The sequence below is a fragment of the Siniperca chuatsi genome, linkage group LG15, assembly GCF_020085105.1.
Source record: "Siniperca chuatsi isolate FFG_IHB_CAS linkage group LG15, ASM2008510v1, whole genome shotgun sequence".
NCBI classification, from domain to species: Eukaryota; Metazoa; Chordata; class Actinopteri; order Centrarchiformes; family Sinipercidae; genus Siniperca; species Siniperca chuatsi.
Window position 1 is genome coordinate 14,057,197 of NC_058056.1, and position 12,640 is coordinate 14,069,836.

The 12,640-nt window shown below is 43.9% G+C and overlaps 1 protein-coding gene across 5 annotated transcripts in view; it reads left to right on the forward strand.

Annotated features, from left to right (window-relative positions):
* kif26ab (kinesin family member 26Ab) overlaps window positions 1–12,640 on the forward strand; it is a 69,141-nt gene that overhangs the window by 34,875 nt on the left and 21,626 nt on the right. For 4 of the 5 annotated variants that reach the window (XM_044166454.1, XM_044166453.1, XM_044166455.1 and 1 more), the window contains one exon: window positions 379–593. In XM_044166454.1, coding sequence (XP_044022389.1) covers window positions 379–593 — 215 coding nt within the window. Of the gene's footprint in view, window positions 1–378; window positions 594–4,189; window positions 4,241–5,580; window positions 5,769–12,640 lie in introns of those variants that run through there. The other variant, XM_044166457.1, reaches the window with a different exon arrangement.

Here is a 12,640-nt window from a genome sequence, read left to right on the forward strand (position 1 = left end):
CTCAGAAGGATGACACGTTCCTCATTGCTGATGAGTAAAGTGCCAAATTAGCCATGGAGGTATAGATATAATCGGGAGCAGAGTGAAGTAAATCGCTAGTGATTTAATTACTAATTAAATGTGGGTTATCACTTAATTACAGTCGGCTACAGCCAGAGCAACCTCGAGAGAATCAGTAAATGGTGCTGCATCCTTGCTGTTCTGTAGGGAATTCTCTGCTGTGGATACTGCTGACTCCCACTAACTGGTTCTGGCTGCAGCAGCTGCCTGTCCATCTGTGGCATAGGGGGAGTAAATGGAGTGGAAGGAAGGTGGGCAGGAGCAGTAAAACTTGTAAGTGACGGTTGTGGTCTTATCTCTGTATCTGTGTGTCAACAGGCCCAGGGTTTGATGGGGGAAGTAGACAGGGATGTCACAGCCTTAGAGGCCCCAGTCACCACTATGACCACCTGCACCAGCAGCACCAGCAGCAGCAGCACCCTGACGCCCTGCCGACTGAGGAGCTCCAGCCAACCGGGACTCCCAGCGCCCATCACCAATATATCCACCTCCCCCTCTCCATCCTCATCTGCAGCAGCCTCCTTCTTCATTAGGTAAGCACCTCCCCTGTCCTGTCAAATCACACCACGGTTGAGTCTGTCAAAACGTATAGAGAGATTAGATTGAGCTATTGTGGTGTTAAATTAAGTGTTTAGTGTTTGTGTGAGCTTGTGTGCATACACACCTGCATGCATTCATGCTGAAGAGGAGATATGCACAGACTCGCCTTCAAATGTCTGTCGAAAGTCGTCGTTCATGGTGTTAACTTCCATGTGGGGCACCTATTCCCTCGGAGATGTTGTTCTTGCCATGGTTGAATTATAGCATTGCCTTAGGACACGCACCATCATGGAACTAAATGAACCTTAAGTTACAGGCACCACTGCCCATGAATGGATAATAGAATTACATAATTCGATATGAAGAGGGAGTGTCTCACGAAGGGGCTTGGGTTAAAGCTGAGTATTGTCCTGAGGTATTTCATGTTTATGCATTTTTTAAGAATTTGTTTTGCTTCTTCAACTTAAAACGGTTCTTCAGATTTAGCAGTTTTGCAGGATTGTTCTTTTGTATTTTGGTGAAACCATTTGGTCCCTGTGTATCTCAGGCTGAGGGAGGATTTTTCAGCACTGCTTGGCTCCGGTGTTGTTGTTGCCCCTGGAGAATACTTCACCTTCTCCAGGCGGATGGATGGCTGGTGCAATGTGCTATATTGTCATTGATAGATTCCTTGGCAGGCTGGTCAGTGCATACATTCCCTGCCTCTACTCTCCAAGGAGTGCTATGCCATAATGAATGTTGGCGAAAGGGAAGCTGGCTAAGAATGATGCATAGGACCATTGAAGTTCTGCACCATAGGAGGTGAAGGGACTTGTGGAGTGTGACAGGAAGCCCATGGGGGATCTGTGGAGCTTAGCTTTTCTCCAAGCACCCCAAATGGAGTTTGTCTTGCCAGCTATCACAGGGTCAGAGTATATCAGTGGAACCATGAGGCCTCTCCTTTGGCTAAGGGGACATTCCAGATCCTCCACTAAATATGCAACTTCCTGTGTGTGCCGCTTCCCGTCACAAGAGCAGCAGTCCTGAACAACAGCGAGATGTGTCAGGTTAATTCCTGACACTGATTTATCAGTTCTCATGTTTTCTTTGGACCTGAACTCAAAAAGTGTAGCATAGTGAGCCGTGTCTAGCCAGCCAGTGTGGGCTAAGCGCAGGGAAAAAGAGGGAGGTGGACTTGTTTTTTTCCCCTGTAGCAGGTCCTGGTGGGGCAGAGGGGGTGTAGGTGGAAGTGCAGTAAAGGGTCCCACCTTTCATTTCATCCCAGTGATATTTTGCTGCCAAGACTGTGGTGTTTTACTTGGCCCAGAGAAACACAATGATGATGGGCCAGCTTTAAACAGCATCACATTCCGCAGATACACAAAAGGGTGTTGGAGATGCACTGTGCTTGATTTGAAGCACACACCCTTTTCCTGACCCTCTGCAGCTGTTGCCTGCAACAGGAATATCATCATTATCATCTAGTTGTTTTCTTTGTTTCATCTTTTTTTATATCACTGCTGATTGAAATGTAAGTCCTCAAAAGTCAAAACGAATTGAATCAAATCAACAGATTTTCTTGTTTTCTTGCTGCCCTGGGTGCGCTTGAATTAAAAAAATGAAAGCAATGAAATAAGTGCCCTTCATGTTTTAGACTTGATTGAAAACTCATATCTGATTAGTATTCCTTTTTGTTCTCGAAAGATACAATTAGTGGGATGCATGTGTAAATCCTGAGAGCCCAGGATGTAGGAGCAGAATAGCCAAACAGCAGTTTCTACCCCAATGGAGTGGGGAAGGCTCCATAGACGCTTGTCTGACATTCACTAACAACGTTCCACTCAGAGATGAAATTTTAATTAGAATGCAATTAGTTAGAGTCTAGCTGCTCTAGCTAGTCTGCTGCTGAGAGAAAAGAAGAGCGTGATGAACAAAAGCGATCCTTTCATTTTTCATTGCAAAAATAAGTCAACCGTTGAACTTGTCAAAAAAAGCATTTAATTTGTTTCATTTAAGATGGCTACTGAGTTGAAAAATCATTTTAGTAGAAACGTCGATTTGATAACTACAGAGACCAGCAGGTCAGAGTCACATTTTTGACAATTTCTGTGCATGAATAAGTAATGTCCCCTCAGAATAATTGGTGCCTCTGAATTACTTAATCATGCCATCAAATGACTTAATTCTTCAAAACAAGGTAAAAGCGTTAAGCTATAAGAACTGAACATATTGAGTGTTTTGATTACTTAGTGGTAGAAGCGCCCATATTGTTAGTGATAGGTTAACAGTTGTAGCGACAAATTACTGAATTATTTTCCTCAAATTCTTAGTTTTAAGTTAATGCATTCATTTCAATATATATACTTTGAATTTTGGTGGTTAAATGCAACATTTTGTTATTTTTACATCCCTAAAACATATTTTATGGGATAACAGATTGTTAATGCAATTTGTGTGGACACATTTATAAATTGCAAGGAGCAAATTATTAATTTGAAGGAAGAAGTTATTAATTCAAGGGAACAAATGACTCATTTGTACACATGAATATCAGAATTTTTAATCCTTATACCTGCCAGACCTTGTAGATAAATAAGAATGTGCTTTTACTCTCTGTGCTGTTGCTCATGGGGGAATTTTCCCATAGAAGTCCAGCTATGAATACTGTCTTGTGATGTTCTATTTTCAGAAACTACAAAATGTTTTTGATCACACAATAATGTATCTTTTAAAGCATTTTGGAAATTCCACTTATAAAATTGTTCTTTTATCCTTCTTGCTGGCTCTCGTGATTGTGGACACCTGAAGCAGGGTCAGTAATGAGCAATTGGCAATTAGACTGACTATACAGTCACAGGGAGACAGGAAGAGTCAAGAGTCAACCTCTGACCGGATGGTGTGTGTGTGTGTGTGTGTGTGTGTGTGTGTGTGTGTGTGTGTGTGTGTGCACGTGTATATCATTATGTGTATATGTGTGTATCAGAGTATTACTGGGGGTGGGGGTAATGGATTTAGAGCCATGTGACCAGCTGACTAGCACGTTAAGCACTGATTGCCTTGTGACAGAGCATATGATTAGTGTATTGACACAGCGCTCTGTAATGAAACCAGACGGAGCTCACAGCAGGGGCTAGACGATGTGGCTAACTGCCGCCTTTCAGATCCTTCTACCCATCTTTCTGTTCCATTAACACCTGCTGATTGTGACGGTGTGTTTATTACCCACCGGGCTCGTGGGATTTCTCAATGCACACTGCGGAGGAGTTGACTGCTCAGTTTGCAGTCTACTTTTCATAGTGTGCTCATTTATGTATAGCAGTATGAGACAGTTTCCATGGTCCATTGTTGGTCCCTTGTTTATGTTTGTTGTTTGGCGGGGAGCTAGTCCCTCTGTCGTTTTGCTACCTCACACTAACCATACTCAGGAGAGGGATGATTTACTCACTCTAAAGATACATGTGGGTAATGAATAGAAGCGTATAGAAAAACTTGTCGGTAGAGGATTCAGGGACATTGTAGACTTCAGAGGTGGCACACAGGCTGGCGGGCGGGCTGTTACAGGGTCAAGGCGGACAGCTGTTTGCTGGAATGCGGCCCTCGAGGAGTGTCAGGAGGAAGTGGTTTTATGGTCGTCCATTGCCGCCCTGCAGCTGCTGCCCAGGTGAGTGTTTGTGCAGAAATGACTGTGATTGTGCAGAAGGAATCCTCCTGTAATTGTGGCAGCAGGACCATTTAGCCTCTGTTCTCCTGCACACACAAGACCCTGCCTTTGTGTCAGCAACACTCACTCTGCTCTTCATCCCCCAGGCTACTCTGAGTAACCATAGAAACAAGTCATTAGCTTGTGGGAATAAAATGTGACTGATTTTTCTTTCAAAAGTGGAGACTGGAAATCAGGAAGTTGAAATAGCCCTCTCTACTCTACTGGACTATAATTTAGTCACAGGGAGGGACAAGCATCTCTTCAATAATGAGTGTTGCAAAGTGAACGCACTGCAGGATCACAAGTGCTTGTTCTAATTCTGAGTAAAACATGTTGAATGACTTGCTGCTGGATAAAGTTCATTCTCCAATCAGTGTATAAATTGAAGTTTGTTTGGTTGGCTGTGCTGTAATTAACAGCAGGGATCTCTGTCACTGACAAATAGGCTGGACATATTATGTGGAACAGAGGGGTCTGCTGAGCACAGTGAATCCAGCCCACATGGCCGGGGGATAAAGATACAGAGCAGGACGGTAGCTGCCTGGGATCAATGTGCTTGCAAATGTTGTCATTCAGAAGGCGTGCTCAGGCCGATGCTCCATTCTGACAACATCAGAAGTAGGAGGTTTGTACCTGTGGAGAACAATATTGGATTCACTATCATGGGAGTCAAGTAAGTTATGTTGTACACAGACAACACGGAGCTCACTCGGATGTGTGATACTCTTGTTGTGTGTGTTTGTGTTGTACGTGCAGCCAAATGTTTGTGTGTCAGTTTTTGATTCTGTCTGTTGAGCTGCGTTGTGTACTGTATTTTCTCTCTTTCCTCTCTCTCTTTCTGTCTCTCTCTCTTTATCTTTCTTTCTGTGTAACACTCTCTTTTTCGCTCTGTGGAATGTGCAGTTTTGTGCATTCGGAGTTGGACTGTCTGCTCCCTGGAGGTGAGAGGGTAATGGTTTTGTTGTCAAGCCACAGCGAGATGGATTCCTCCACCAAAGCGAGAGTGTGAGCAGAATGTATAGCATGGCAGAAAACATACTGCTGAAAATGCTGGCTCCATTTTGAGGAAACAGCCACAGTGGAGATGAAATGTTAATACTACCTCTACCTCCAGAGCCTGACAAATGAGAATTGATTCATATCAATCTGTTGAATTTGAGCAACACATGCCCAGGGCAGCGAATGGCTCATCAGAAGTATTGAGTGGGTGGTAGCTGGGATGGTTGAGCTGCTCTGTGGTATTTGTCTTTGTTTACTGTTGGATAAAACACCAGCTGGCATTTTCCTGCCATAATCAGGCTGATGGGACTAATGGCTGCCGCCATGCAACGGCAGACAGAGTGGCAGCACCAGCTAAGGCCATGAAGGGGCTGCAGCCTGTAGATAAACCCAGGTGTGAATCCATCCAAGGCCTGTCAGGCGCCGTCCAGGCTGAGGTGTTGATGGAGATCCAGCCTGGCCTTGCAGCCTCAGGGATCTACAGCAGGTAGATACATTCCACTACCCTCATGCACCTTTTCATCCACCAACAGCAATATGTTGCCTCCCTCTGACTCATAATTCTCCATGATTCTCACATAACAGACAACATTGTTTCCTGATATAGAGATACAGATTTAATCATTATTGTATCTAACATTGCTACAGAAATACAGCCTGGGTGACTCTTATATATTGCATGCTGCACTGGAGCATATAATGAATATTGCATGAGAAATTTTTATTTGGATTCTGCGTGTTGCTCTTCACATAATCTGTTTTCAGAAGAATTTGCTTTGCAGCTGAAGTAGCGCTCTTGCTGTGGCAGATTCCCTTGCCTCTATCCGGGTGTCTGTCTCTTCCCTTGGATATGATAACATGGTGTGATAGTGCTAGTCCTGCAGCACCAGGGTGACGGGCAGTGTAGAATCTCTTGTGCCTGTCATCATGAATGGCAAACAGCTCCAGTGATAGAGAAAATAAAAGCAGAGGGTTTGTCACAGCCTGTGTGAAGGATAACCCGGTGCCCTTTCCCCTGTTCCCTCAAATAAATCCCTGAGTCAGGAAGTCTGTCTGGCCCACTCACATAGCCTGCGGGGGGGGACGACAAACAAAGAGCTGAAGAGCTGACTCAAGTCTGTGCACTCACCCTGGGTCCACGTGTACTAAGCCCTCTGGGTAGAGGGGAAAGCACTGCCATCCACTCCTGACAGATTCCTTTCACATGCAGAGAAATGAGAGGATGTGGAGCACAGACCTCTGTCCTGTAGGCTTGTCACCTAACATAGGGCTGCCTTTGTCTCTCGGTATGTTGGTAAGGATGATGGTAAAAGGCCAGGTTGTGTGCAACTAGTTGAGTGTGGGCAGGCAAGGTCATGTCCTCAGCATCAATCCATTTCCAGCTCTGTTTGCCTGCCCACGTCAGGCATTCCCCAGCTGGATAACGACTGATAGTTGCCCACAGGGCTCCATGATCAGTGCATTAGTGTTTAGTTATCATGCTCAACTTTGCTCAATTCTCTAACCCCCATCCTGTTGAATGGATATTATGCATCATGCCTGTGGGGGCTGATGGATGCCATCTAAACCTCTTTAGTGTCCCTCAGTGAAAGGTGTCATGCAAATGGAGTCTATTATCTTCGTCATTACAACAGCAGTCACTTCTGCATTGTGGTTGAGACACAGTGTGAGAGTGTTGTGGAATAAGAAAGAGTGAATTGCAATAGCTGGTGGCAGGCAATATGCGTTGAGGAATTTTATGACCTATTGTGTGCAGATGCAGAATAGAGCCTGTGGCCTCTGCTCCCATGAGCTGCCTTTATGTCTTACAATCCAGAGAAACAAAGATGGCTCCTGGTGGGGCTTGTCAGGCATCACCGCTCCTCAGTGCTCAGCCTTACCCTGGCCTTCTATTCATCATGAATAACTAATAGCTGCCTAATCAGTGGTAGTAGGCTGATTTCCCCAAATGCTAGTGCTTAATTTTTTTCTAAAACACACATATAGCACCCGTATCCTTCTGTTTGTCAGTGGGAAGGGCCCAGTTTTTATGGATGGAGCTCAGATTACCACTGAGGATAAGGCCATTGTCGGGACAGGTGGTTTAGTGTTTACCTCATCACCCACAGCCTCAATTGCTAAAACGTTTCACCATCATCACACTGCCTTTTTTTTTATCTTCATGAAGAGGTAGCGTGGCTGCTGGGGGTTTGAAATTGTTCAGACAGCCAAATGGCAACTGTGGGGAAGCAAAACCAAGGAATTATGTGACTGATGAAACTGATGAAACATACTGTATATTGTTGACAGAGTTTTTTATCTGCATATATATAAAATTAACCTTTGGCTTCACTGTAGACTGGTGCAATAAATACATAATCAGCCACATTAAGACACAGGGGAAACATAATAGTGCATATTCCACATGATATTTGCACCACAATGTACTTCTTAGCGGAGAATTAGTAAAGATTAAGTTACTGTGTAGGATAGTATGCCCTCGACCCTTTCTTGTCCAGTTAAACAGCTGAGTTGCAAAACCACTTTTAGTTGCAAAACTAAAAGTAGCAAGGCGGATTTATATCCTCTGTGTTTCTGTTGCTGCTTTCTGCATGCACATCGTCTTGAATGGAGAGGATTATTGCCTGTAATCGGTTCACGACCCAGCACGTGAGAGCTTGCTGCAGTGTGCTAAAAATCCCATTATCCCCAAATGCTCTATGTGGCCCAGTCAGGGTTGCTGTGTGTGTTTCTGCTGTTGACTTTATGAGTGTGTGATACAGGATAAACTGCTTAACTTGGAATAATGCGGTTGTAGTCACTAACATCTTAATAGCTGTTCTCAGGGAAACATTTCCCTATGCAGTTAGATCAGTATTCCCTTTCCTATATACATCTGTGATGTGTTTATTGATCCGCCTGATCCAAATTATCATTTCTTCTTTCCATCTAAAGACATGTCATTTCATCCTCAACTCCCAGATCTGCTATCATGGCCATCTCCCTGACAGTACAGCTGATTTTACCTGACTCGGCCCCCTTCTAGTTTTTGTTAGGTTGCCTATTGACTTGAATATAGATGAAAGATTAAGAAACACATGTTTGAACTCCCCTCCCCCTGCTTTCTGTCTCTCTGGACGGCCCACTGATTAATCACTCCCAAATGTTCTCAGCAGCCTGCGGGCCTGTTTGTTGTGATAGCCTCTGTGTGGAGAAGTGCAAATAAATAATCGCTAGGTGTCTTACCCTAGCAGTAAGTGATTAATGAAGCAGAGAAGTGGAGCAGAAGTGTGCTGGCTTTCTTCCCCTCTGTCTGTCTCTCCTACACTCATCATGCTCTTAAGTTATTCTCATTCTGATATGGTGTTATGTATGTATGTAAAAGGACATTATATTTGATCAGGGAGGCATTCTGTGTTAATAAAAGTCCTCATTTGTCTCTTGTATATCAAATATCCTGCCTCCACTGTATACTGAACTGATTTCTGAGACCGGAAATGTCACTCAGTCAGTGATGACTTGATGTGAGTGCTAAGAGTTCTTCTGTGGATGCGCTGAGCAGAACAGCCTTCCTGAGGTTTTCAAGGGAAGACGTGAGTGGGATGGTGGGTGAATCGGAGTTCAACTTGCGTATTGAGAATGTGAAGTTATTCCAGATTCTCTGCAGCCTTTGAGAAAAGCTTAGTAGAATACCTGGAGCAGTGTCTGAGGAGCAGAGTGAAAATGCACTGGAAGAGATGAAAGCAGCTGTTAATCTTTGTCAGCAGTGCCGGGGGTGGGGAGGCTGCAGTCTGCAGAGCAGGGAAGAACATGTCTTCATTATCGTCTGTCACCCATCAGCTAAAAAGTGAATTTTCTTCCAAGACTTTTATTTTTGCTTCCTGAACCAATTTTGACGTAATAGCTGAGCATTTTCCCCTCTCGCATCCAAAGCTGCAGTTTTCTGGAAGCCTCTTGTAAACAAGTTAGGGTCAGTTGCTAGAGATTTTCTTTCAAGGACCTTTAGACTCTCAGATATTTCCAATTCTTTCCTCTAGCGGCCTTAAATTGGGCCTTTTATCTCACTGACTGACAAATGGGTCCTGCAGAGCTAATACACTGTGCTTTGTTCACCTCTCCATGGCCTAATGTTCAAGCTAGTTAAGGCCATATTAGCATGATGTGATCCTGAATGCTAGGAAAAACAATAAAATGAACTGTAAATAGAATTATAGCCCCTGACTTTTACTCTTAAATTTCCTTCATTTGTTTATCTTAAGCACCCCTTAAGCCCCTGACTTGGCAAGAGAGCTTTGTGGCCTTTCAGTGTAAGGATGGGGGGAATTGGTGGGTGTGTGACTGAGATGGTGGGTGTAGGGTGTTTGGAGACCAGTACTTTATGGGCAGATCATTAAACACAAAAACACCGGATGTCAGTGGTACCTCAAGAAGGGTTTGTTACACACTCCTGTGGAGTGTTACTGCAAAAATATTCCCTCGTCCATTATTAAGGGTTTAACCTTGGCACAGGCACAGAGCACCGTCTTTGCACAGTCCTTTGGGAAATGAGAATCTATTGGCGTGAGCCTTTTCTTCTTGATCTGATGTCCAAAGGCACAGAAGATAAATCAGCATAACATAGTTCCCTTGATATTTCACAACAAAATCAGGGTGACTGAATTAAGAAGTTGCTTTTACCGCTGCGTTGATAAAAGCCAGTGCTTAAATCTACTGTTGCTTACAACACTGTAGCACCAAACCAGGCTTTCTTGAATATTGATGAGTTTTTTCACTTTTTGGAGCCAACTGTTCCATTTATTCTTGGCCGACTGGGGATTCCCATCTTTGGGAATAAAGCAATTCCAAGCTGGCTGTGGCATAGCCCCAACGATCATTTTTTCCTGTTTCTTTCTCAGGCAGAAAATGATTTACCTCCTCATGGACAACGCATCACTGGCACAGAGCCATGCCCGCTGATCGAAGAGAGGACTTGGCTTACACCCTGCTGCTCCCTCTCTCACTGCCTCTTTCTTTCTGTCGCTCTTACTGACTGTATTTGGAAATTATTTCTCCTACTGCATCTCAGTGATCTCTAATTTATTATTTTTTCATTGCCATCCTTAGCCCTATACTGCTGTCTTCTCTGTTCCTCACTTGCACTCCCTTTCTTTCTTCCCATGTGTTTCAAATTATCTCCTGTTATTCAAGCTGTTCTCCAGAGGATGCCCTAATCCCCCGTTTTCCATTTAGGATTTTATTTACGCAAAGAGGTGTGTATCTCTCTTGCTCTGACAGAAGATCTCCTTTAATCTCTGACATGAATATGACTAGTCAGTTGCATAAGACGACATCAGTTTTTGTGGGGAATATTTTCTTTTCTATGACAGCACATTGTATTCACAGATGTTACATGAATGCATTTGGCCTTACCTAATTGGTAAGGGATTGGTGCAGTGAAGATGTGTGTGCAGCCTTGGGCTGTCAGCAGTCAGCACACAAATGATGCCCCATTTGGTATTCTGTGTCCAAGGCCAGACACTGCAGGAACAAAAGGCTTGTTGAACACCTCGCTGGAACAAAGAGATTTTCTTAAAGGCCTTGGTCCAATGTGTTTGGAACATGCCAGGCAGGATGTTGCTCAGCTAAATGGACATCACACTCATTGCTGTCTAGTTTAGCTGGGATCCGTTTATCTATTTCTGGGGATTTATAGGAAGAGTATAAATCCTAGCCTGGAGGTGTTTGGCCACTTCCTGCAAACTGCTGTTGTATAAACCAACACAGGACAGGGGAGCTCTACCTTCAGACTACCATTAAAACAACCATGCGGGAGGAAACAGGCTGGCAGTCAGTTGAAAGCTTCGGAGCTTTGGATTGATAAGATTCAACTGACAGCCAGATAAGCCTTTTGGTTCTCTCTTCCATTTTAATGTATCTTGGGCTGCTAAAGGAGAGAGGAAACACATTTTTCAAAATGACTGGAAAGATCTGGGTTTTGGTTGACGCTAATCTGAATCTGAATGATAAGATAGCCACACTGCATGAAGGGGAATGTCTGTTTCTGTATCTCCAGGTGGGAGTTTTTGTTTTTTTTGCAGCTTCTGTGAAGTAAAATTGCACATTTTTGCTACAATTAACATTTGTTGAACCACATTCATAGATTAATCACTGTATTCAGGATGTTGCAGCCTCAGGCATTAGTTGTTTTGAGTGATTTAGGATAATGGAGAGGAAGTGAGAAAAACAAAATTAATGTTTATACCAGTGGTCCCTTGATTGCAGGGGGACTTTAGAAAGGAGACAGGCTCATTACCAGACTAAACCTCTGTGCCACACAGGAGGCTTGGATCAGCTTTGTCATACATTCAACAGCCTGTTCGTCTGTTATTGTCCCCATGTGCCTAATGCTGTGTCTCAGGTAACCCGAATCCACATATTTTTTTGGTTATTTTAAGAGCCCACCCTATGTGACCACCTCAGCTTTTAGTGTTGAGGTAATGCATATATTTATACATGAATGGCCATACATATAGGGGATGCTGACACTCACAGCAAACAGTATTTGACCCATTTAGATACAGCCACAATGGTTGACTCTGAGAAAAAGTGTTTTATGGTGTCGAAGCATTTGTCTCATACTTAATGATCAGCATTCTGACCTCGCTAGTAAATCTTGTCTGGGTGGGCCTTCTTGCTGCCAGGGCTGATTGGCAGAGTATGACATCATCTCCCCTTGTCAGTGCACCATATGAATTTGTGTGTGTTCACTGGCTGATGTCATGGTCGCTTAATCACCACTGAAGCTAAGCGGCTGCTGGGTCAGGCTGCGGGTGACCCTGGACCATGGCCATTGAGGCCTGCACAGAGATGCAGATTTGTTTTAATCCAACCCGAATTTGGCAAAGCGTAAACCATGCAGCAATGCCTGTCTTCACTGTGGAGGCTGGACATTAGTCTGGTGCTCTTGCTTTAACCAAAATAAGTCTGTATTTTTCTAATAGTTGAGCTCAGTTGGTAGATTTATGTTATCCCCCCACACCTTTGGGGCAGAGGGCTGTTTGATCGTGTCAAGGGCAGCCCATCAATAAGACAGTGTTTACTGATTTTAGCTGTGGGGAGGTTTCCTATTGATTATTTTATGACCCAAAAACATAGCACCTCACCTGATAGACCAACACACATCTAGCCCAATCAATCATGACCATCTGCTGATATGGCATTTTGGGCTTGGCAATGTCTCTAGCACATCACAACAGGGTTTCATGCACCTATCTCAACTCTAAAAATCTCACAAATGCCTTTATTACTGAGTCCAGGATAAATTGTGAATGTCTCCAGCAGCAAGCGAACCTGACTCATTGTGCTGTAGTCATTATCATTGCTTGGTGTTGAGGCTGGCTG